General features: G+C 42.5%; 1 protein-coding gene across 1 annotated transcript in view; it reads left to right on the forward strand.

Moving 5' to 3' along the window:
- The window catches only part of TXK (TXK tyrosine kinase), a 45,036-nt gene extending 30,516 nt beyond the window's left edge, over positions 1-14,520 (forward strand). The window contains exons 11-14 of the mRNA XM_056111219.1: positions 2,483-2,547; positions 8,976-9,094; positions 11,325-11,482; positions 14,452-14,520. Coding sequence (XP_055967194.1) covers positions 2,483-2,547; positions 8,976-9,094; positions 11,325-11,482; positions 14,452-14,520 — 411 coding nt within the window. The remainder of the gene's footprint in view (positions 1-2,482; positions 2,548-8,975; positions 9,095-11,324; positions 11,483-14,451) is intronic.
- The last annotated feature ends 10,702 nt before the right edge of the window (positions 14,521-25,222 follow it).

A 25,222-nucleotide genomic window follows, 5' to 3' on the forward strand; every position in this document is an offset into this window, starting at 1 on the left:
ACTGTTTGTCTTTCTTGATAGAGATTAGAATTTAAGACTTGGTTGGTGATAGTTTCAGTTATTCTATTTGCTCCAAATGGCTTCTCTACACCCCCCCCCCCATCCTTGGTTTATTCTTTTATCTCTTTCTTTTGTGTTCTGTTTATTAACCTAGATACCACTTAAAATGTATTCATTACCAACAGGTCTTTGTTTTTGTTTTTTTTTTTTTTTCAGTGAAGCAAATAGATTTTATTTGGAGGGTTTTCGAAGGGAAGGAGGAAGAGAAAAATGGGAGAGAGTGGAGAGTAAGAGAGACAGATTAATCATTGAAATGCTTCAGAGAAAATGTGGGCTTCTCCAAGGGCGGAGAGAACCCCTACACACATCCCAGCACCAACAAGTATTTTGCCGCAGTTTTGGACTTGGCAAACTAAGGACTTGCCTGTGGCTTGGGTCTGAGACTATTGCTGACACTTACCTGCATCTTCCAATGAGTCTCCCTCTGGATCCCTATTGCAAATTTCACCAAAATTCAGCATAAATTAATGAAAAAGAGAAAAATTCTCTCCACCTATTGTTTTACATAAGGGCAAATATACCATTTTCATCTCTAGAGTTAAAAATCAACTGTGTTCGCATCAAACAGACTGTCTCTGTGTTATATGATCCTAAACTTAGTTCACTGTGGTGAATTTTAAGAAAATGTGAAATTATTGTAAATAGTTATTTTCTTATTTATATATTTTGAGTTTGGGATCACACAGTTGGGCATAGGGATTATTCTTGACTCTGTGCTTAGAGATCACTTCTTCCAGGGGTAGAATCCTGGTCAGCTTCAGGCAAAGCAAGTGCCCTACCCACTGTACTATCTTGCTTTGGCCCCATTTAAATAGTTATTTTCAATAAAATATAAGTTAAAAAGATTCATTTTTATTAGTTCCTTTTAGATCCCAGAAATATGTAATGACTGTTCTCTATTTGTTCTGTATCTTGAACTTTCCTTTTTAAAAAAAATTATTAAGTTAACTTTTCAAGTGCAGACTATTTATAAATTTTTTATGTGCAGCAACATTAAAAACACTATGCCTAATGATTGGATTTGTGTAAACAACTTTCTTCATTTTAAAAAAATTATTGAGTCACCATGAGATACATAGCTACAAAGCTGTTCATGATTGGGTTTCAGTCATACAATGTTCCCACACCCATCCCTCCATCAGTGTATATTTTTTTTAAATTTTTATTAGTGAGACACCATGAGGTACAGTTGCAGACTTACAAATTTCGTGCTTGGGTTTCAATTATACAATGATCAAATACCCATCCCTCCACCAGTGCCCATTTCCCACCACCATGGATCCCAGTATCCCTCCCACCCCCCATTCCCCACATCCCACCTTGCCTCTATGGCAGTGCATTCCTCTCTGTTCTCTCTCTCCTTTTGAGTGTTGTGGTTTGCAAAAGAGGCATTGAGAGGCAATCATATTCAGTCTATAGTCTACTTTCAGCATGCATCTCCCATCCTGGGAGGATCTTCCCAACACCCTTTATTTGGTGCTCCATTCTCTATCTGAGCTGCCTTTTCCCCTAGCATGTGTGGCTGGCCCCACCAGTGTACATTTTCTACCACCAATGTCCCCAGTATCCTTCTAGCCAATAGCCTGCCTCTATGGCAGGCACTTTCTTCTCTCTTTCTCTGTCTGTCTGTTGTCTGCTATGTCTCTCTCTCTCTCTCTCTCTCTCTCTGTCTCTGTCTCTCTCTCCTCTCTTCTCTCTCTCCTTTTGGGCATTATAATTTACAATACAGATACTGAGAGGTCATCATATTTAGTCCTTTATTCACTTTTAGCACACGTCTCCCATCCAGAGTGATCATTTGCAGTCATCACTGTCATAGTGGTCCCTTTTCCATCCCAACTACCCTCTCCCCTAACACTTGAGGCAGCTAACTATGGACTAATTCTCCTGTTATTTGTTTCTACTGTCCTTGGGTATTAGTCTCATACTGTTTTTTTTTTTATATTCCACAAGTGAGTGCAATCATTCTGTCCTTCTTCGGACTCATTTCACTCAGTATGATACTCTCCATGTTCATTCATTTATAAGCAAATTTCATGACTTCATTTTTCCTAACGGCCATGCAAACAACTTTCTAACCCCACATCGTCCACCAAAGTTTAGACTATTATGTCAAGATTCATAGTTAACTATCACTTAGATTGAGCTAATCCTTATATTTATCCAAAATGTTTGTTAAAAATTTAATAATCTCAAAGAAAAAGTTTTAAATTTTCTTTACTTTTTTTCTGTGATTTCTTAGATGAATCATTAAAGTCAATCATATGTTAAAACCTACATAGTTGTGCCAGGCATCAACAGAAGATCAACATAGTTATGCACACAGAGAAGGTGCAGGAATCCAAATACCCTAAGGAAAAGGAGAGCAGAAACTTTTGAAAGAAAAACTTGTTTTCAAACTTGCATTCTTTTCTTTCTGTAGGCGGCAAGGAATTGTTTGGTTAGTTCCTCCAGTATTGTAAAAATTTCAGACTTTGGAATGACAAGGTATGTGACATTTTTCATTTACTCACAAAGGGGACTTCCTGTTTGTCTACCAACACACTGAAAATATTAGTAGCTTTGCTTTTTTTATTTTCCCTCTGAGGGATATGTTGATGTCTTTGTGTGGCTTACTAATCAATTCTATATAACTTTAAATATTTTAAAACTTGTACCCATGTTAGGTGTGAGACAAATGGATATCACGAGCAATGCTTTTTTTATCTTCTTTAGGTCTCCATGAATAAGTTATTTTGTATCTTAAAATTTAAAGAGTTTTTCAGTCTACTTATCACTTGCAAGAATCTAAGAAAAAAATTTCTGATAGATGTCTATTTGTGAAAGAAAAAAGAGTAGCTTTCCTCAGCTCTAATATTTTTCTGTCATCAGCATTGATTTCCATAATCATATGTAGTTGTTGGTTTGAGCCAACAGCTCTAATATAAAAAAAATTAAACCTTGTTGGAAACCTGCCACAAGTGTGTGTTGGGCAGTGGGCAAATAGGATAGTGATGACAATAATAGTTGGAAATGATCTCTGGACAAGAACTGAGTGCTGAAAGTAGGTAAGGGGATATACATTGATAATCTTTCAGTACCTGTATTACAAATCATAATGCCCCAAAGGAAACAGAGAGAAAAAGAGAGAAAGAGAGAGAGAGAGAAGAGAGGGACAGAGAGAGGAACAGAGAGAGGGAGAGACAGGGAGGGGGAGAGAGAGAAAGAGAGAGAGGGCGAGAAAGAGAGAGGGAGAGAGACAGGGAAGAGAAAGACAAAAAGAAGAAAAGTATCTGCCATAGTTGGGGGCAAGGGACAGGAAGGAAATTGGATCATTGGTGGTAGGAAATGTACACTGGTGAAAGGACTGGTGTTAGAACATTGAATTACTGAAACCCAATCATAAACAGCTTTGTAACTGTGTGTCTCATGGTGATACAATTTTAAAAGTTTTTTTTTAATTGAACCTTGGAATGGAGAGATTGAAAAAAGGTAAAAGTGCTTGCCTTGCCAGTGACTTACTGAGGTTCAATCCCTGGGACCTTGTATGGTCACCCAGGCACCACCTGGAGTGAAACCTGAGCATAGAACCAGGGCTAAGCCCTTCACTTATCACTTAATCACTTAACTTCCCGTTAGTCGTCAATTTGCTCGAGCGGGCGCCAGTAACGTCTCCATTGTCCCTGTCGCATGCTAGTGTAGCCCAATGGCATCTGTTCGCTCTGGGATCATGAAGAGCCTCAAACCGATCGTTCATGATCTTGACGAAGAAGTCTGACCATCTGGTAGGTGGGCGGCCACGCGGTCTTTTGACATCCCGTGGAATCCAGTTGGTAACAGCTCTAGTCCAGCAGTCATCTTTAAATCTCATTATGTGACCAGCCCATCTGATTTTTGACACCTTGGCAAATGAGACAGCGTCCTTGATTCTTGATCGTCGACAGATGTCGGAACTCCGGATTCTTTCTCTCATTTGAGTGAAACGTGATATTCCAAGCATAGCTCTTTCTATTCTTCTTTGGGAGACCTGAATAGCATTCTCATCTTGTTTGCGTAGGGCCCAGGTATCTGAGGCATATGTTAATGCAGGAAGAACAGTGGAATCAAAAAGATGTGCCCGGAGCCGGAGGTTCTTCATCCTCTTAGCTATTTCTTCGACGTTCTTGAAGGCGTTCCAAGCCGCTCTCTTCCTCCTGTGCAGCTCGAGTTCCAGGTCATTTGTCATGTTGACTTCTTGACCTAGGTACACATAGCTGTTGCATTCGGAGATGGTCGTTCCGTTGAGAGCGAATGGGGCATCAGGAACGAGGCTGTTTCTCATAAACATTGTCTTCGTAAGATTCAGCTGTAGTCCTACCTTTCCACACTCACGGTCAAAGTCGTCCAGCATTTGTGCCGCTTGGCTGATGTTTGGTGTTATTAAAACAATGTCATCAGCAAAGCCATGAGCATTGGCCATGAGCATTGATTCATTCGAATGCCTAACAACCCGAATCGGACGTTTACATTTGAATAGATGTGGCTCACTGCCTGTAGTTTCTATCTTCGTTGTCTATGCACCAACATCTCATTATGATGAAAGAGAAATTGAGAAGTTCTACATGGAGCTGGAGAAGTTCTATAAAGAAGACCACACCTTCTATAAGATCATTGTGGGTGATTTTAATGCCAAGATAGGACCGAGAAGATCAGCTGAAGAACTTCACATCGGGACCCATGGCCTAGAATGGAACGAACAGGGTGAGAGACTGAGTTCATCATGTCGACCAAGACCATTCATGGTAACTCACAGTTCCAGAAGGCAGAATCTAAACGTTGGACATGGGAGTCTCCCGGTGGACGATTCCACAACGAAATAGACCACATCATATTCAATTGACTGTTTTGCCTGACCGATGTCGCTGTTGTCCCAAAATTTCGAACGGGATCGGACCACCGTCTCCTTCGTGCAAAATTCTACTTCACAGAGCGGGGAGAAAGGGCTGCAAAGTTCAAAAAGAGAACTCCCAGAACGACCACCAACTGGGAACTCTTTGGCACTATTGCAGCAACATGGGAAAATGCCATTGTTGACAACATTGACGAGGAATACGATCGACTGGTTCAGCACCTCCATGAATGTGCGAGGAACGCCAAGAGAGAGATAGCCACAAAAAATCGCCTGTCTTCGAAAACTCTTGAGCTAATTCGCCAGTGTGGTTTGGCGCATGCTTCAGGCAACCGCAAGCTAACGTCCGAGCTCGCAAAGCAGTGCAGAGATGCGATCAAGGAAGACCTCAAAGAGAGAAGAGCAGAAGTACTGATAGATGCAGCAGAAGCTGAGAAAAGTATTCATAACGCCCGCCTGTCCTTCGCCACCTACAAGACCAAGATGACTGCCCTCCGACGTCCTGATGGATCCATCACATCCTCCAGAACGGCAATGGAGAAGATTATTTATGACTTCTACTCAAATCTCTTCGATAGCCATGTCCACTTGCCGACATACCAAATTCCACAGGATGGATATGTCGTTCCCAACGTTCTCCCTTCCGAAATCCAACACGCCATTTTGTTGGTAAAGAAACAAACAGCACCCGGCCCAGACAAGGTCAGACCTGAACACCTGAAGAACCTGCCATCAGTACTCATCAATACACTGGCTCGGCTCTTCACTCGCTACCTGTCTGAATGCAAGGTTCCGTCCCAGTGGAAAACCAGCAGGACCGTACTACTGTTCAAGAAGGGAGACATCCATGACATTGGCAACTATCGCCCGATCTGCCTATTGTCTGTCATCTACAAGTTGTTCACTCGAGTCATCCTAAATAGGATTGGCAGAACACTAGATGAAGGACAACCATGCGAGCAAGCCGGGTTCTGCAAAGGATTCAGCACCATCGACCATATCCACACGATAACCAAGCTCATTGAGGTTTCTCGGGAGTTCAAGATGCCGCTCTGTTTAACGTTCATTGATTTAAAGAAGGCCTTTGATTCTGTTGAGACAGAAGCGGTCATTGAAGCCCTAGCCAATCAGGGCATTCAAGTCCAATACATCAAGATCCTCCGTGAGCTGTATTGCGGATTCACTACCAGGATCTCACCATTCTACAAAGAAGTGATCATTGATGTCAAGAGAAGGGTTCAGCAGGGTGATACCATTTCACCGAAACTCTTCAGTGCCACCCTCGAGAACATCATGCGACGACTGGAATGGGAAGGAATGGGAGTGAAGATAGATGGTCGGCAACTACACCACCTCCGCTTTGGACTAAGCCCTAGGTACCACCAAATGAGGCCCCCGAACCAATAAATAAATAAGTATAACATTGATCCTTTAGGCCAGATTGATAGTATAAGGGTTAAGATATTTTCTTTGTGTGTGGCTGACCCAGGTCAATCATCAGTACCAATTATGGTTCCCCAGGTACCTTTTCAATTCTCGTTTATGGCCCCCAAAGCACTAGCAGGAGCAACCTCTGAATACAGAACCAGAAGTAAATCCTGAGTATGCTGGGTGTGGTCTCCAAACTAAAATATAACAAAACAAACTAAATTTTGTTTTTTCACAACTCAATGGAACTTGTATTTTGAGTCTCCTTTCCTTTCACTTGTCACAAACTTAATCCCAGTCAGTTCAGGATTTCTCTCAGTCTCTTTTCAGGATTTACAACTTCTGTGTATATCCTGGGTCTGTGGACTGTCAGTGGGGAGGGGGCTGGCTCCTATTCTTTTACACTGGCCCCCTTGCCTGCATCATCTTTTTGTTTTGTTCTTGGTGGACCTTTCCCACAGAGGTCAGTCGACTCATCCTACATTTCAATCTGCAAGATTCCTTTCCTTCCTTTCTACATTTTCTGTTATTAGCACTCTCCACCAGTCTATCCGAATTCTCACTGACCTGAGCAGATCCACATATTTACTTTTTTTTATTTGCTTTTTGGGTCACACCCGGCGATGCACAGGGGTTATTCCTGGCTCTGCACTCAGGAATTACTCCCGTGTCGGCCACTTGCAAGGCAAATGCCCTACCCGCTGTACTATTGCTCCAACCTCAATCCACATATTTTCTTGAGACTCTTTCTGCTTTTTCCCTGGGCTTAACTGCAATTCTTGGGTTCTGTTTTGCTTTTGAATCCCACTGATTTGTGGAGGATGAGGCTTCTTTCCTGCCATGTGATCCGGGAAGTCCTGATGGAGTGCCAGGATGTTGTGTCAACCACCCACCAAAGCCGAGTACTTCTTCCCTTTCCTTTCTGTTTTTCCTCGTCTTCCAGCTCAGGGGATTTTTTTTTTACCTAGAGAGATGGTTGGTGATGGTGATGGTGTTAGTGAGATATCATTCTTTCTCACAGTTCATTCTCACAAATGTTTTGTTAATGCTGTCTTTTCCCTTTTCTTCAAAGGCTAAACCAAAAAAAAAGTCTTTTAATTGATTTTTTAAAAATTGATTCCTTTTCTTGAGTTTTCTGGACTGGAGTCATAGTACAGCGGGTAGGGTGTACTATCAGCCTTGCATGCAGCCGACCCGGGTTTGATTCCTCCATCCCTCTCAGGATCCCCAACATGCTACCAAGAGTATCCTACCCACACAGCAGAGTCTGGCAAGCTCCCCGTGGCGTATTCTATATGCCAAAAGCAGTAATAACGAGTCTCACAATGGAGATGTTACTGGTGCCCGCTCAAGCAAATCCATGAACAATGGGAGGACAGTGCTACAGTGCTATAGTGCTTCCTTGGGTTTTCTAGCATCCTTTCTCCTAGTAGAATGATTTATTTCCATAAAAGGATTAAAGGTGGAGTAAAGATGAGTATATGGGAAAGAAAAATGTAGGAAGGCATTAATAAATAATTAAAAGCTATTAAACTGTATGCACAAGGAACTATACAACCCAAGTTAACTACTGACTTCTCTTCAGATTCACATACTTCGATGTTCTTGCATACAATTTTTAAAAAAGGATTACTTTGGTTATTTTAAAAAAGTGATTGTTATTACTGACTTCTTTCCACAATGGCCATTTTAGCTCATTAGAAATTTTCCACATCATTCAAATATTTTAATTTTCCATTTTCTCTGTTCTACTGGGCTGGAGCGATAGCACAGCGGGTAGGGCGTTCGCCTTACAAGCGGCCACAATGGCTGACCCGAGTTCGATTCCTCCGCCCCTCTCGGAGAGCCCGGCACGCTACCCAGAGTATTCGATATGCCAGACACAGTAACAACAAAGTCTCCAATGGAGACGTTACTGGGCCCGCTCGAGCAAATCGACGATCAACGGGAGGGCCTTTTTTCTTTTTTTTTTTTTTTCTGTTCTACTATATGTATAAAGTATGGAGAATTGTAGTATTTCTAGATATCTCTCATTTTATTTTTATAGTATTGGTTATTGGGGCTGGAGTGATAGGCCAGTGGGTAGGGCCTTTGCCTTGCATGAGGCCAACCCAGCCGACCTGAGTTCGATTCCTCCACCCCTCTCAGAGAGCCTGGCAAGCTACCAAGAGTATCTCGCACGCACAGCAAAGCCTGGCAAGCTACCCATGACGTATTCAGTATGCCAAACACAGTAATAACAAAGTCTCACAATGGAGATGTTACTGGGCCCGCTTAAGCAAATCAATGAACAATGGGAGGACAGTGCAGTGCGGTGCAGTATTGGTTATTAGAACATTTAGTCTGTTTCTTTGAAAAATTAAGAACTAATCATAGCTAAGGTAAACACTGGAGTATGATTATCTAAATTTTCTAATCCACACAAAATAAACACAATTGAGAATTAATTTTGGGGAAAGTAATGCTATGAGATAGTTTACATATTGATAAGAAAAGAAAGGTATTCAGAATGCTTGTGGAAACAATATTTTGTCTTTTTGAACCCAAGGTGAACTAAAGGGAGTTGCTGTAAACAGAACTTGAACCTGAATAATGCCATTTACTTTGAATCTTGCCTTAGGTATGTTTTGGATGATGAATATATAAGTTCTTCTGGAGCCAAGTTCCCAATCAAGTGGTCTCCTCCTGAAGTTTTCCATTTCAATAAGTACAGCAGCAAGTCTGATGTCTGGTCATTTGGTGAGTGAATTTGGTGTTTATTTAAGGTAACTTGATTTAGTGAGATAGACAAAACTTTCCTCTGCAACACAGTTTTTGGATGCAGCACAGCATTTTGAAAAATGTCTTCTGGGCTGGAGAAATAGTTCAACAGGCTGAAAACAAACTTTGTATGCTGGAGGCCTGAGTTTGAGTCCTAGCACTAGAGGGTCTCCCAGGATACCACTGAGGGCAATCCCTGAGCACCGAGCCAGTGTAGCCCCTGAGTGTGACCCAATCCCTTTTTTTTCTACCTCAAATAATAAAGTTTTCTTATTCCGTGCTTCTGGTTTAGATGTTCTAAATACATACAAACTATCCCTGGAAACTGGTGTCATAACTTATTATATAAATCATTCTTTGTACCTTTTTCTTTTCTATTAAGTACTTGCTATAATGTCAAAAAAAAAAGCTTTCTGATGTAGAAAACTAACAGCCATATTTTCCATATTATAAAGACTTACAAAGAAACCTGTCATATAGCATTACTGAATTTTGGGTAATCATTAAATTTTTTTGTCTAAAAATTAAGTGGTACTACCTCATTATTTTATAATTTTATATTTTGTAGGATTTAGATATTAGTCTCCTTAGTATCTATTAATTGACAGTTCTATCAGATAGTAAAGTGTGCATTTTATTATCAACTATAAAATTCTGGTGTCATTGATCTTATTATCTCTCCATTGTCACATGCTAGTTTTAGCCTACTCGGATTTGGGCCAAGCATCCTCCACCCAGATCCTCCAAATTCCAGTAGGCAGGGGTCACACCCACCAACTGGCTCCCTGGCGCCGTGTAATCCCATCAGTGGCCAAGACTCAGAGACTATAAAAACCAGCTCCCGGAACCGCGCGGCCGCATTTGCATTCGCGGCCGTGCGACATCTTATTATGACATCTTATTATCTCATTCCTACTTTGGACAAACTACATTCGGTAGCCTGCCCACACGGCAGAGTCTGGCAAACTCCCCGTGGCGTACCCAATATGCCAAATACCAGTAACAACGATGGGTCTCATTCTCCTAAAGAGCCTTGAATATAATCTCAGGGCTAGGATGAAGGAGACGTTACTGGGGCCTGCTCGAGGCAATCGACGATTAACAGGATGATTTGTGATTTGTGATTTGTGATCAGATAGTATGATTCCTTGAGAAAGAGATCCTGTAGGTCCACTTATATTAGTATTTGCTCTTTGAACTTAATTTTTAAATGGCGACAGCTGTATGATAATGAATTTATTCCCTTTTACTCAGACCTTCTTTGAAAGCTCTTGGGTGTGGAGAATATCTGGACCTTGAGAAAAGTGTGCATTTTATTATCAACTATAAAATTCTGGTGTCATTGATCTTATTATCTCTCCATTGTCACATGCTAGTTTTAGCAGGTGAAATTTTAAGCTGTCCTAGAGAACAATTAAGTTGTGAGAGCAAGGTATTGCAACACATACCTCACCAAGTACCTGACCATTCTCTTTCTGACTGAATATTGCCTTTCTTAAGCACGTGGAGTGGTTTCATTCTGAAGAAAATTCTGGTTGTGCTCAAGGCTGGTGCCTAATTAATACTTCATGCATATATATTGAATAAGTAAATAAATATACTAAAATGAGGAAACTGATCTTCATCATTCACTCTACCAATGATTATTGAATATTTACTTATGTACATCAAAAACCCCCTCAGATATTCTGGGTCTCTATTGACTAATATTTCATAGGAAGGGGGAAATTCATGCCATATATTGACTGTTAGCCTAAGCTCACACATTTTCTATAGAATTACAGAAGGTTTCATTGAATTTAGGCTTTGGAGGACATGAACATCAGTTACAAATGAAGATGCTATCATTGTTATTTTCCCCAACAGTGAGTTAGTCAAGACATTGAAAATGGAAAGGCATTACTATCACTTAGAATATTTTCAGATTACAAACTTGTTCTAAAACTGTGATGCAAATAATTAGCTTCCTAAATAGAACTGTTTTTATTCTGTGGGTCTTTGTTTTGTGGTACTGGGGCTCAAATACAGCCCTTGTAATAGAAGTCACGCTCTGACCACTGAGCCACATCTTCAGACTAAGGGGCTTTTATCTGGAAGGTTCTAATCAGAAGCTGGAGGAGGAAAATTATGCCTTGTAATTGGAAACACTTCTTTCAGATCTAAGAAGCAATTTCCTTCATTTTGTTGTATTCATGCATTTTATTTGCAGGAGTGTTGATGTGGGAAATTTTTACAGAAGGAAAAATGCCTTTTGAAAATAAGTCAAATTTACAAGTTGTTGAAGCCATTTGTAAAGGTTTCAGGCTATACCGACCTCACCTAGCACCAATGTGCATCTATGAAGTCATGTACAGCTGCTGGCATGAGGTGAGTATCTCATCCTTTCTTGGGGGGAGGGGGGAGGGGGTGGGGTGGGGTTGGCAGCACCAGACTTGGAAAGATAACCTGACTATCACAAACATCACCCAGTGGAGAATCTATTTTGCAGGAAAGTCTCTTTCTCTGTAACAAAATCTCAGAGACTCAGAAGTTCAGTTTCTCTCTGAGCCTTCTGCATTATAGTCCTTCATCCTGTTTGTTTCTAAAAATGTCCTTCCCTTGGATGAATTTAGGCCATTTTCCCAAGAATAAACTTGCTAAGATTGCTTCTTCCAGAAGATTCTTGTGTTCCCAAGTCTCAGAATTTAGTTGTTTACCCCTCTTAAGACTTAACTGGTGGAAACTCCGGATAGGATCAGGTTTGTTCTCCCCTTAGAAAGAGAGAGGAGGTGTTTTTGTTTACTTACATCTACTTTGATTTGCCTTGCTTTCCCAAGGATAAAAGGAACAGATTTCTTCTCTCTTGGTCACTCACAATTCCTGAGATATCAAATCAGAACAGGAATGAAGGCAGGAAGTATGCCAGGAGCTTTTACTAAGGAAATGATCTCTCCGGACCCAATTTCTTTTTTTCTTGAAATGTCATCCTTCAAAATAAAGCCAGTGAACTAAATCATTGTTCACCTGCACCTCTTGGGGAAACTGACTCCACATGTTCTTGCTTCTCCCCCTTCCTATGAGACCTCCTGATCCTGACAGTGCCTCTCTTTCCAGTGGGGCATTTTAGGTCCTAAAAACCACAACTGGATACAGCTTCCCTGCCCCTCATCCTTGATTGAAAAAGAAATCACTTGTCTCCTAACACACAAATTCTAAACAATTCAATAATGCAAGAGCAATGCAGTTGCTCGCACTCCATAGAAGAATACACTGGATTAAAAAAATACCCAAAGCATAAAAGAATTATAATGGCATTAACTGCTGTGCTAGGAGTCTTGGAAGTCTGAAAATTATTAAGTGACAGCAACCAACTCTTGTCCTGAAGCATCTTTGCACCACAGAAACAGTTAGAGATTGTATATTTTGCATATGAAACTGTCTAGATAATAGACAGTTTGCATGTTTATATAATAGAAGACTGAGAAATTACCCACCTGGGCAGAGGAGACTGAAAGTTGTGGGTAGGACACTGAGAGAGAAAGGAAGGCCAAGCAAATAGTTTTCATATCAAATTGCTGCCAGCATGTCAATTAAAATACCTCTGTTTGACAAAGAGGAAAAGTCTCTGCCATAGACACAAGCTGGGTGATGGGGGGGTTGGGGGGTGGTGGAAGAGAACCTAGGGACACTGGTGCTGGGAAACTTACACTGATGGAGGGATGGGTCTTGAAATACTGTATGACTGAAATCTAACCATGAACAGTTTTGTAAGGGTCTATTTCACAGTGATTCAACACACACACACACACACACACACACACACACACACACACGCAGACATGATGGCCTGGATTAATGCATAGTCCGTTCACTTCTCTGCTCTAAGCTGCTGGGTTCTGCATTAAGTCCTTGTTCTTCTGGGGCTGTGGTCGTGCTGGAGAGCCGCTCGTGGGGGGCAACTGGTGACCTCAGTAGGGCGTGAAGGACGGACTGGAACGCCCCCCTTCCCATGAGGTTTTTGTCGCCCCCGCACCCCCGGCTCATACCTGCTGTCCACAAGGCTCCCATGCGGCCGCCATCTTTCTTTCCAGAGGGAGGAGGGCGGAAGGGAGCAACACCCTTTCCCCTCCAGGCAGACATGATGGCCTGGATTAAAGCATAGTCCGTTCACTTTTCTGCTCCAAGCTGCTGGGTTCTGCATTAAGTTCTTGTGCTTCTGGGGCCGTGGCCGTGCTGGAGAGCCGCTCGTGGGGGGCAACTGGTGACCTTGGTAGGGCATGAAGGACGGACCGGAACACCCCCCTTCCCATGAGGTTTTTGTCGCCCCCGCACCCCTGGCTCACACCTGCTCTCCACAAGGTGCCCATGTGGCCGCCATCTTCTTTCCAGAAAGGAGAGGGTGAATGGGGCAACACCCTTTCCCCTCCGGGCAGACATGATGGCCTGGATTAACGCATAGTCCGTTCACTTTTCTGCTCCAAGCTGCTGGGTTCTGCATTAAGTCCTTGTGCTTCTGGGGCCGAGGCCGTGCTGGAGAGTCGCTCGTGGGGGGCAACTGGTGACCTCGGTAGGGCGTGAAGGACGGACCGGAACACCCCCCTTCCCATGAGGTTTTTGTCGCCCCCACACCCCTGGCTCATACCTGCTGTCCACAAGGCTCCCATGCGGCAGCCATCTTTCTTTCCAGAGAGGAGAGGGCGAATGGGGCAACACCCTTTCCCCTCCGGGCAGACATGATGGCCTGGATTAACGCATAGTCCGTTCACTTTTCTGCTCCAAGCTGCTGGGTTCTGCATTAAGTCCTTGTGCTTCTGGGGCTGTGGCCGTGCTCCAAACTTAACTCTGATTTTCAGGGAGAAACGTTGGGTGATTTACTTCCCAGTGATCCCTTTGTATACACAGAGATGTTGCGCGGCCGCATAAGTGGCCACGCGGTTTGGAGGAAAGGTCCCAGTTCCCGCATACTCGAGCTATGCTTGTGGAGGCTTCTGGTCACCGTGGTTCCCTCTGGGGGAGGCGGGATGCGGCACCTACCCCATCTGGGACTTCCCGGTGATCTCGGCTCTTTTTGGAACCTGGTTTCTTCTCCGGGAGCTGTGGGGCCAGCCCTCCATGTGGTCCTTCTTCTCTCTGTACAGCTGTGTGCTGTCGCAAATTTTATCTTGATAATGCTCTACTCCATTCTTTTCCCACTCACATGTCCCTCAGTTGCCAGCCATTCCTGGTGTGGCAGCCCAGATGTCTTTCTCTTCTATGTGTGAGAACTTGCCTGGATCCAAGTTCCTGTCACCCAATTGCAAAGTTAGTGTCTAAGTGAAACCTAAGTTGAGTGGACTCCTTCCATTTCCCTTTTCTAGAAACCGAAAGGTCGCCCTATGTTTGCTGAGCTGCTGCAGGTGCTTACAGAGATTGCAGAAACCTGGTGACCAGAACCGCGGGCAAGCCAAGAGGATGGTCACGTGAAATTGTCACAAAAGAAAATCCAGTGTTAACTGGCCTTCCTGGTAGAGTTGCTGGCTCTTGGAAACAGAGCAAAGATCACAGGCTTTTCAAACTTTTTGACTTTGAAGAGAATTCTGACTCTGATATTTCTACATCTGTGTTTGAGAGGAACTTCCACACACTTATTTTTCTGTGGCAGACGTCACATTCTATCTGTGGATAAGGAAAAAACGGCTTCAGAGAGAATGCCCTTCATGCCAACCAGCCAGAGCCCTGAGGGTACCTAAAAGCATGTATTTTTAGTACTAAGGACAATTCTTTCCTGAAGAGAAGTGACAGTCTTTACTTCCAAAGTCCATTCATAGAATATAAATATAAAAATGGTCAGTGCATGGATTAAAGGAAGTTTCCCTGCAGAATTTCATGTTTTTTTCCCTAAACAGATCATTATAAAAAAAATGCACTTTTAAGAAACCACATGAATGTGAGTGAACATTCTAGAACAGTCTTTTATACTCTCCCCCTGTTATTTAATAAATTGTTTCTGTTTGTTGCACATATCTAATTATTTTAGAGATTTTTTTTTGTATTCTAGCTTTAAATATGCATGAATTTTAAATAATCAAAGTTCTTTCAACAGATTCCCATGACATTTCCATTTCCAGGGATTAACTCAGAACCTGAATTTCAATTCTAAGATTTTTATCCTTTGTACGTATGAAATTGAACAATTTAAGAAGCCTTATTTTGTTGCAGAAAGTACTGCTAGTACATTTCTAGGTAAATATTTTTCTCACAAGAACAGGAAGAAAAACAAGATATTTAAACATGACACTAGACTCCATTACTTCTGAAATTAAGAAAAAGTGACTGTAATCATAATGAAATTCTAAGTTCCCATGCTCCATTTATATTATATATATATGTATATGTTATTGAACAGTGATCCTTATCCTTAAGTTACCACCAGAGAAAGGATACTATCTAAAGAGTGTCATTGCCATGCTATTAAGTACTGGCAGCCTATTACCTGCCTTCCATCCCTACCTGCATCACAGTTCAGGGGAACATGTTCTATGGTTATTGTTAGTGTCTAATGGTTAGATGTCAGTCGTGGTGATTTTTGGAGCGTATTCACCCACTTCAAGAATGACTCTCTTGAACAAAAGGGAATGCCCTGCCACAGAGGCAGGGTGGGATGAGGAGGATGGGGGTGGGAGGGATATTGGGATCATGGTGGTGGGAAATGGGCACTGGTGGAGGGATGGGTATTTGATCATTGTATAATTGAAACCCAAGCACAAAAATTTGTAAGTCTACAACTGTACCTCATGATGTCTCCCTAATAAAAATAAAAATTAAAAAAAATTAAAAAAAGAATGACTCTCTTGCAAGTTCTTGGTAATTCGCCCATATACATTGAAATAATGAGCACCACTGGGCACAAATATGATCAATCTTGATCATTCAAGAGGTAGTTTCAGAAGTAGTGGTAGAAACTACTGGATTGCTTTGGAGACGCCCACACTCCTTTTTCCCTCATGACTTCTTCTGTGGGGGAAGTGAGACAGAAGGACCCTACTGCTAGATAGTAGCTCAAGTAAAATGTGAAACTCAAGCACAAGAAGGCACAAGTCTCAACTGCAGGTAAAGTGGGCTAAGATTATAGTGAAGGAAATTGTAGCAGCTGTATAAACAATCAGAGGCGTTTCTCAGTAAACTAGTTTACTTCAAAAAAAAATTGAAAATAAAAGAGATACATCTCTTGGCTTTTACTCAACAATCTTCACTCTGCTCATCAAAGATAAAAATCCCAAACACTGTAAAGATCTGACTCGTTACGGAGGAAGGGCAACCAAATTGATGTAATTCTGGGACACCCAGTGCAAATGAGGATATTCAGCTCTATGTCTTAAGGATCACATGACAGATCACAAGAAGTGCTGGCTGGCACTTCTTGTTGGTGCAAGACAAGCTTTTTTCTTCTTCTTTTTTTTTTTTAAAAAAAAACACTTTAGAAAAGTTCGAGATACACAATTAAGAATAGGAATAATTAATGTTATCACATAAGTAATTAAGATTCTGGGAAATGTTTCAATTTAAAATATCTATGGACAGGAGTTTAGCAGTCTCTGTCTTTTATTTAATAGGTTTACTTGATCCATCCATATTGTATGTATTTGCATTAGTCATTCATGCTCACTTCTGTGTACTCTTCTGTTTAATTATACCACAGATCTTTTTATTCTACTCTTGATGGACACAGTTTATTTATAATTTTTGATGAATAAGATTTGTACAGCTATGAACATTTTGTTACATGTCATTTGATGAAATAAATCTGTATTTGTTTTGGGTATGTGCCCAGATGTAGGATTATAGGACAGAATAGTATGTGTATGTTGAGTTTCTGTAAATAGTGCCAAACAGTGTTCTTAAGTGGATAACTACAACACAACCGGAAGCAGTGTACCCATGTTTGAGTTGCTTTACATGCTCAACAACATTTGGATTTATTTCAGCCATTACAACTGCCAAAGGATTTTAAAGGGTCAGGGTTCCTCATCTTTAATTTTAAGTTGTTAGTTAAACTATGCTACAAGTGTCATCTCTGACTCCCATTCTTTGTTGTCAGCATAGCAACATGCTAGTGCACACCCTAAAATAAATAATATTTGAGAATAGTAATTTGGAGGATCATAAAAGAAAATTAAATATCAACATATTATGAAACATGTTCCATGAATGATTTTTGTGGGATGGATACAGACACTTCTCAGGCCATGGGTCCCGATGTGAAGTTCTTCAGCTGATCTTCTCGGTCCTATCTTGGCATTAAAATTACCCACAATGATCTTGTAGAAGGTGTGGTCTTCTTTATAGAACTTCTCTAGCTCCATGTAGAACTTCTCGATTTCTCTTTCATCATAATGAGATGTTGGTGCGTAGACAACGAAGATAGAAACTGCAGGCAGTGAGCCACATCTATTCAAATGTAAACGTCCGATTCGGGTTGTTAGGCGTTCGAATGAATCAATGCTCTTGGCCAAGTTTGTGTTGACAAGGACACCGACGCCTCCAACACCTCTTTTATCGCATGTTCCGAGGAACAATTCTTCTCCGGTGTCGAAAACAGCATGGTGAGATTCGTGCCTTCTTGTCTCGGTCAGACCAATGATGTCGTACTTGATCATTCGCGCTTGTACCATCAGGTCCTCGATGGATGCATCTGATGCTAGCGTACGTGCATTGAAAGTACAGACGATCATTTTTGTCTTCCTTCGTTGTGGCAGCCTACGTCGGCCTTGAGATTTTGTCGGCCTCTCCTTTCTCATCCTTCTCAGTGCTGCCATGTCGGTGAAGCCTTCAGGATCAGGTGAATGAGACCAGTTGTCGTTACTGGTTTTGGCATATCGAATACACAGCGGATAGCTTGCCAGGCTCTTCCGTGCGGGTGGAATACTCTCGGTAGCTTGCCAGTCTTTCTGAGAGGGATAGAGGCTTTTGGGGCGACCTCTAATCACACTTGTAGGTGTTACCATATTTGAGCCCTATCAAATATGGTACGACAATTCCGGAAGATGGGTATTTAGTGTCTTATGATGTGTCGCGCAGCCGCTTGCGGCCGCGCGGGTCCAGAAAGCGTCCTGGAGTGTGGCGACGGCTGGGTAGTGGAAGTAGTGTCCACCAAATTCCACAGGATGGATATGTCGTTCCCAACGTTCTCCCTTCCGAAATCCGACATGCCATTTCATCAGTAAAGAAACAAACAGCACCCGGCCCAGACAAGGTCAGACCTGAACACCTGAAGAACCTGTCATCAGTACTCATCAATACACTGGCTCAGCTCTTCACTCGCTACCTGTCTGAATGCAAGTTTCCGTCCCAATGGAAAACCAGCAGGACCGTACTACTGTTCAAGAAGGGAGACATCCATGACATTGGCAACTATCGCCCGATCTGCCTATTGTCTGTCATCTACAAGTTGTTCACTCGAGTCATTCTAAATAGGATTGGCAGAACACTAGATGAAAGACAACCATGCGAGCAAGCCAGGTTCCGCAAAGGATTCAGCACCATCGACCATATCCACACAATAACCAAACTCATTGAGGTTTCTCGGGAGTTCAGGATGCCGCTCTGTCTAACGTTCATTGATTTAAAGAAGGCCTTTGATTCTGTTGAGACAGAAGCGGTCATTGAAGCCCTAGCCAATCAGGGCATTCAAGCCCAATACATCAGGATCCTCCGTGAGCTGTATTGCGGATTCACTACCAGGATCTCACCATTCTACAAAGAAGTGATCGTTGATGTCAAGAGAGGGATGCGGCAGGGTGATACCATTTCACCGAAACTCTTCAGTGCCACCCTCGAGAACATCATGCGACGACTGGAATGGGAAGGAATGGGAGTGAAGATAGATGGTCGGGAACTACACCACCTCCGCTTTGCTGATGACATTGTTTTAATAACACCAAACATCAGCCAAGTGGCACAAATGCTGGCCGACTTTGACCGTGAGTGTGGAAAGGTAGGACTACAGCTGAATCTTACGAAGATAATGTTTATGAGAAACAGCCTTGTTCCTGACGCCCCATTCACTCTCAATGGAACGACCATCTCCGAATGCAACAGCTATGTGTACCTAGGTCGAGAGGTCAACATGACAAATGACCTGGCACCCGAGCTGCACAGGAAATAGCTAAGAGGACGAAGAACCTCCGGCTCCGGGCACATCTCTTTGATTCGACTGTTCTTCCTGCATTAACATATGCCTCAGAGACCTGGGCCCTACGCAAACAAGATGAGAACGCTATTCAGGTATCCCAAAGAAGAATAGAAAGAGCTATGCTTGGAATTTCACGTTTCACTCAAATGAGAGAAAGAATCCGGAGTTCTGACATCCGTTGACGATCAAGAATCAGGGACGCTGTCTCATTTGCCAAGGTGTCGAAAATCGGATGGGCTGGTCACGTAATGAGATTTAAAGACGACTGCTGGACTAGAGCTGTTACCGACTGGATTCCACGGGATGTCAAAAGACCACGTGGCCGCCCACCTTCCAGTTGGTCAGACTTCTTCGTGAAGATCATGAACGATCGGTTTGAGGCCCTTCATGTTCCTAGAGCGAACAGATGCCATTGGGCTACACTAGCATGCGACAGGGACAAATGGAGATGTTACTGGCGCCCGCTCGAGCAAATCGACGACTAACAGGAAGTTAAGTGATTAAGTGATTTAAGTGGATACAGACACACAGACACAGACACACACACACACATACACATTTGGTCTTTGGGGTTCTAACATTTTTTCCCAAGTTAAATAGAAAGACCTTGTTGTCTTGTTTAGTAGAGAATAATGATTTGTTGAGAAATTTGTTAGGTTTGATCAAACAAGTTTGGGGGGATGGCATTGGTGAGATTGTCACTGCCCGATTAGTAGAACCTGGAGAAACAGCAGAGAGAGGAGATGGAGGTCAGGAATTGTTTGAGGACTGTAAAACACACAGGGAGGAGGAACAGCTATTCTCTTAGGCTGTCCATAATGTCAGCATCCATTTCACGTTATTTGGGAGAGTCAGTTGGGCTCATTTGGGCTCATGAATGGTGTATTGCAGTGTGCTGTATTGTGTATGTGTGTGAGAAGAGGTGGGTGGAAGTTGTAGAGTCAGCTTAACTAGATTTCAAGGCTAGAAAGAAACTCATTAATGTCTCGGTTACAGATACTTAATTTCTGGCGAGATGGACAATGGAGATTCAAGGAGTTCATGTATCAATGATAGCTATGTTATTAGAAAAATAAAAAAAAGTTAATGGTGTGAGTTAAAGAATGTGTAATAGAAGAGCTTTAGCCAATAACCAAATAAAATAAAAAAAACTTATAAGATCAGGACCAGAATGGAACCATTTTCCTGAGTTTCTCTGGTTCCTTTTCAGAGGAGCATTGGGTGTGAACCAGAAAAATGATATATGAAACAGAAAACTACTTACACTTTACCAGTCTACATTCTCTACACAGCACTCAGGACAAAAAAAAAATTTTTTTTTTCTGTATTCAGTGACATCTGGTTCTTGATCATAAGGGGAGGGCTGTAGTGGGCTATGATAGAAAGATGTTGGTAGTTTGGTGGAGGGTGTGGAGTGGTAACATATATTTTGAAGGGGTGTGACACTGTACTCTTAAAATATACAGTGCTGGGTCTGGGCAGTTAATTTCAAAGAGTTAGAATGTCTGCTTTGCAACATTCCTGCCCTTTGAGAGGCCCTGAAGACTTTGATCCCCAGCAATGCATGACATCTGAGCACTGCAGGGTTAGCACAGCTGTACCCACGTTGCATAACACATCGGGCCTGTCTGCCTGGTTAGACAAATTTCACTGAGATTGACCCCCTAGGCTGCATGGACCTTACTTCGAAGATTCCCTCCACAAAACCCCACAAAAGCCCAATATATACAGAATCATAAACCAATGTTAATTCTCTTAAAAAATATTCATAGAGTGACAAACCATGTAGTAAAAGTAGGGAAAACATCCAGAAATTCTAAGTCCCAAAGATGGAATCCAATCTGGTGAGCAACTTCCTTTGGGGATTCTGGTTAATCCATTACTTTGCACACAATAACAGATTATTTCCCTCTGGTTATGGTAGAGGGCCTCAGGTCACATTGACTCAGACACAAATTTTTTATGTCTCCCTTTTGCTATTTACAAAAAAAAAATGGAGAAACCCCCCCAATATACTAGACACATTTGATTAGTATAGACAAAAACAGCTGGATAAATCTACAGAAAGTAGAACTCCATAGAGATGAACACAGTCAAAAGCAGAACCCCATTATCCTTAGGTCTACAGTGAGGATGAAAATTCTTTTCATCACTGTCAGAGGTTCAGATAACCCTCAGTTACTAAAGTTTGTAAACATCTTGTTTTCCTCTCATGCACCTACTGACTCTGTAGAGTGGCAGATTAAGATTGAGCTTAATCTCATCACTTAAACATTCAAAACATGAAAATCATTTTTTTTGGTAAAGTGGGTGGTTTCTCAGAGACTGCTTTTCCATCTCCCAATTTCTGACAACTGGATATAGAAGGGAGGGGTGACTTTATCCATATTCAGAGTATTTCACACCTAATTTGGCACAGGGACACACAATGGCCACCAGAAAGGTTATCTCTAATTGCATCGGCATTGCAAATTCTATCAACCATGGCAATGGGGAGAGGTGAAAGGGAGCATTGCTTCTATGGGAGTAGAGCTCCTGGTACTCTGGTCTCCTCAACAAGCTTCCTAGCAGGGGAATGGTGGTGGTGGTCTGTTGCTTACACTGCAGACCCTGAAAATGGCTCCTGTGAATGAATCACTCCTGACTTGGTCACTGGCTGGCTCCATATCAAATGTACCCTTGACCCCTCTGAGACTTACCAGGTCTTCCATTTGGCTCTATGGCTGTCCATGGGCTGCCCATGAGTAGCAGAGGTTGCAAGAGCCACACAGTCCTTCCGGTTCTCAGTCACAGCTGCTTCCTGAGTGCGAACTTAATCTTGAGCAATTGCAGGCCTTCTTTTCCAGACCACATGGGGACTGAGACTAGCTCAGAATGAGAAAATTCTGTAACCAGACTCTCTCTCTTTGCCCTTGTTGAACATACTCTGCTGTATCTTGTTGCCCTTCAGATTTGTGCAGAGACTGATCATGAGGGAACTCGCTTTAGGAACCTGTGCCCTTGGCAGTATCCTTCATTTGACTCTCCTGCCTCATCGTCCGTTCCACCCACCAAACCCCATTTTCCCTTCCACTCACAAGTAACTGGGCCTCAGAAGAGAGCAGTTTACTTCCTCTTCCTGACATCATTCTCAGATGTTAGAATGATCTAAGAATTTTTCAAAAATACCTGTGCCTATCCTGAGTTGACTAGTGTGTGTGTGTGTGTGTGTGTGTGTGTGTGTGTATGTGTGTGTGTGTATTGGGGATAGGGTGGGGCAGGCATTTGTGGGTTTAAGTGCCCTGAATAATTCTCAGCTGCTCTAGGCCAGTCACTCTCAGACTTCACAGTTCGTTGGAATCTTCTGGAGAGTTTTTCAAATCCCAATTCCCAGGCTGCATCCTAGACCGATTAAATCAGAATCTTGAGGTCAAAACCACAGACACCCCCCCCTTTTTTTTTAAATCTCCTGTAATGGACCAGAGGATTCAAGGGGCTAAATAAATGATTTGCATTTAGAAGGTCCAGGTTTGATTAACCAGTGATCTGAGAGCACAGCAACATGAGGATCATGGGATGTGGCATGCAAACAAAAACAAACCAAAAATTTAGTTCTTTATATTATTTCCATGACAAGGTGTGAAAGGAAGCTGATTTTTCTCTACCCTTCTAGGCAAAAAAGAATAAAGTTGATACCAGAGAAATTAGCAAGAGAAAAGACAGACTGCATGTTTACAGAAGCTCAGATAAGTGATAATAGAACCTGTCATTGGATTGACCGAGTGAGACACTATAGTCTAAAGAAAGGAAGAAATACACCCACTAAAGAGCTACAATTTTATGGAAAATCTTTAGGGGCTTATCAGCATATACCTCAAGAATAAGGCTTGCAAAGCATAGACTCTCAACTCCCAGACCGTTTACACTTTCATTTCCCTTTTTCAAACAAAAATACAGAATTAGAAAAAATTTTACTCTTGCCTGCTCTGCCTTTTCATTTCTTTCCATTCAAAATAAACAGCTGCCATTGGGCAGGTGGAAAGAATGCTGTTTTCTGAACATGCTACATCACATGAAGCTGCAAGACCAGCCACTGCACATGCCCACTAAAGTTTCTCCTGCCCTGACATCACCCCAGCCACAGCTTTTATTCTACTACGTATAGTTCAGAGGTCCCCAGATCTATTCAGTCTCTTACCTTTCCAGAAAAATGAAAGCACTCAGTTGTTCCCTTCATCCCACCCCACCTTGGAAATCCACCTCCTTCAGACTAACCAACCAAAAGCACCTCCTAATTACACCTGGGATTATTACTACTTCCCTGGATTGTTCCACTGCCTCCTGGGTGTCTTGGGGGTGGGGGCCTGGGTCAGGGGACAATATCTTTCCCTTTGGGAAACACTGCTAGAATATAACTGTCTTACTGAATTGATTCATGGGGAGGTAGCCCTGTCTGCCTGCCTGCTTCAGTCTCCAGGAGGCTTCATCTTCCAGTTTCCCGAGTCAGAGGTAACTGCAGGGACAAAGCCATCTTCTCAATAAAGATAGGCCAAAACATTTGCATTCTGGTGAGATGTGACTTTTTATGGGGGGAGGGAAGCTCTTCGCAGGGCTTTGAGATGCATATCATCATGTGGAAGTTCCCGGTGTGGGTGTGAGTACCTAGGGAGAGCTTGGAGGGTGATGTAACCTTTCATGACTGGAAGAATAAAGCGAGGTAACTGAATTTGGAGAGATAAACCCAGAGGATTCTTCATGTTGCTGTGTGCAATGAGTCCATTCACTATCTTTGAAATATCTTCACTTCCCTATGCGCCGGAATCTTCTCAGAATCCTGTTACCCTGGGAAGGAACAAGTGTCCTGTGGGAAGAAGGGTTTGGTCTGTTACAGAGCTTGAGGGCCTTGCCACTTAGATCAAGTGAGCCAATAGACAGATCCCAAGGAGTGTCTGAAAACAAAGATTTATTACTTGTAACAAAGTAGGCGCATAAGTCTTAAAGAACTCAAAGTGGAGATGACTCTTACATACCAAGAGGGTGTGAAAGGTTCATATAAACGAAGGGTTCTGGGGTCATTTCAGGGAAGGTGGTGACCCATCACATCCCCAAATAGGAGCGACTAGGGAGGGGTGACAGCATATGGATGGTGCCGAGGTGGGGCTGAGTGGCCAGAGCCTGTATGGTTTGCCAAGGAGCAAGCATCTAGTCTTTCTTATCATCTGTTGTGGGCTGGAGCGATAGCACAGCGGTAGGGTGTTCGCCTTACAAGCGGTCAACATGGCCGACCCGAGTTCGATTCCTCCGCCCCTCTCGGAGAGCCCGGCAAGCTACCAAGAGTATTTGATATGCCAAACACAGTAACAACAAAGTCTCCAATGGAGACGTTATTGGGCCCGCTCAAGCAAATTGACGATCAACGGGAGGGCCTTTACCTTTACCTTATCATCTGTTCAGGTGCGGGGCGGAGGGAAGTGGGCATGTATGCTGCCAGCAAACATAAAACATTGGAGTCGGACCCTTTACTAGAGTCAATATGTTTGCATGAGGCAAACTTATACTTAATTTATTGGTCCTTTGGCAGAAATGCAAATTTAACTGGGTGTATTTTGTTGTTAAATCTGGCAACCTATCTATAAAGTAGAAACAGAATTATCCTGGATTGCTAGCACCATTGAGTCTTCATATCAACTCGGATATAAAGTGCTCACTTCCACATTTCACCTGTCCTGGCAAGCAAGTGGGCCTGTGCTTAAGGAACTATTTGGTCATATTTCAATGATTTGAAGCCAAGCCTAGTTTTAATTGACACATATGTGCTGTCTCTTCTGTTGGAAACTACTATCCTAAATACCCTGGTAGGGGTTATGGATTATGTAACTTATTTCAAAGCATGTTGAAATCAATCTAAGATATTGAAAATAGCCACTCCCAAAGAATGTACAAATCCTACAGTGCAGCACTTTCCAAAAACCACTTTG

Source organism: Sorex fumeus, unplaced genomic scaffold, assembly GCF_029834395.1.
Source record: "Sorex fumeus unplaced genomic scaffold, SorFum_2.1 ptg000013l, whole genome shotgun sequence".
Taxonomy (NCBI): domain Eukaryota; kingdom Metazoa; phylum Chordata; class Mammalia; order Eulipotyphla; family Soricidae; genus Sorex; species Sorex fumeus.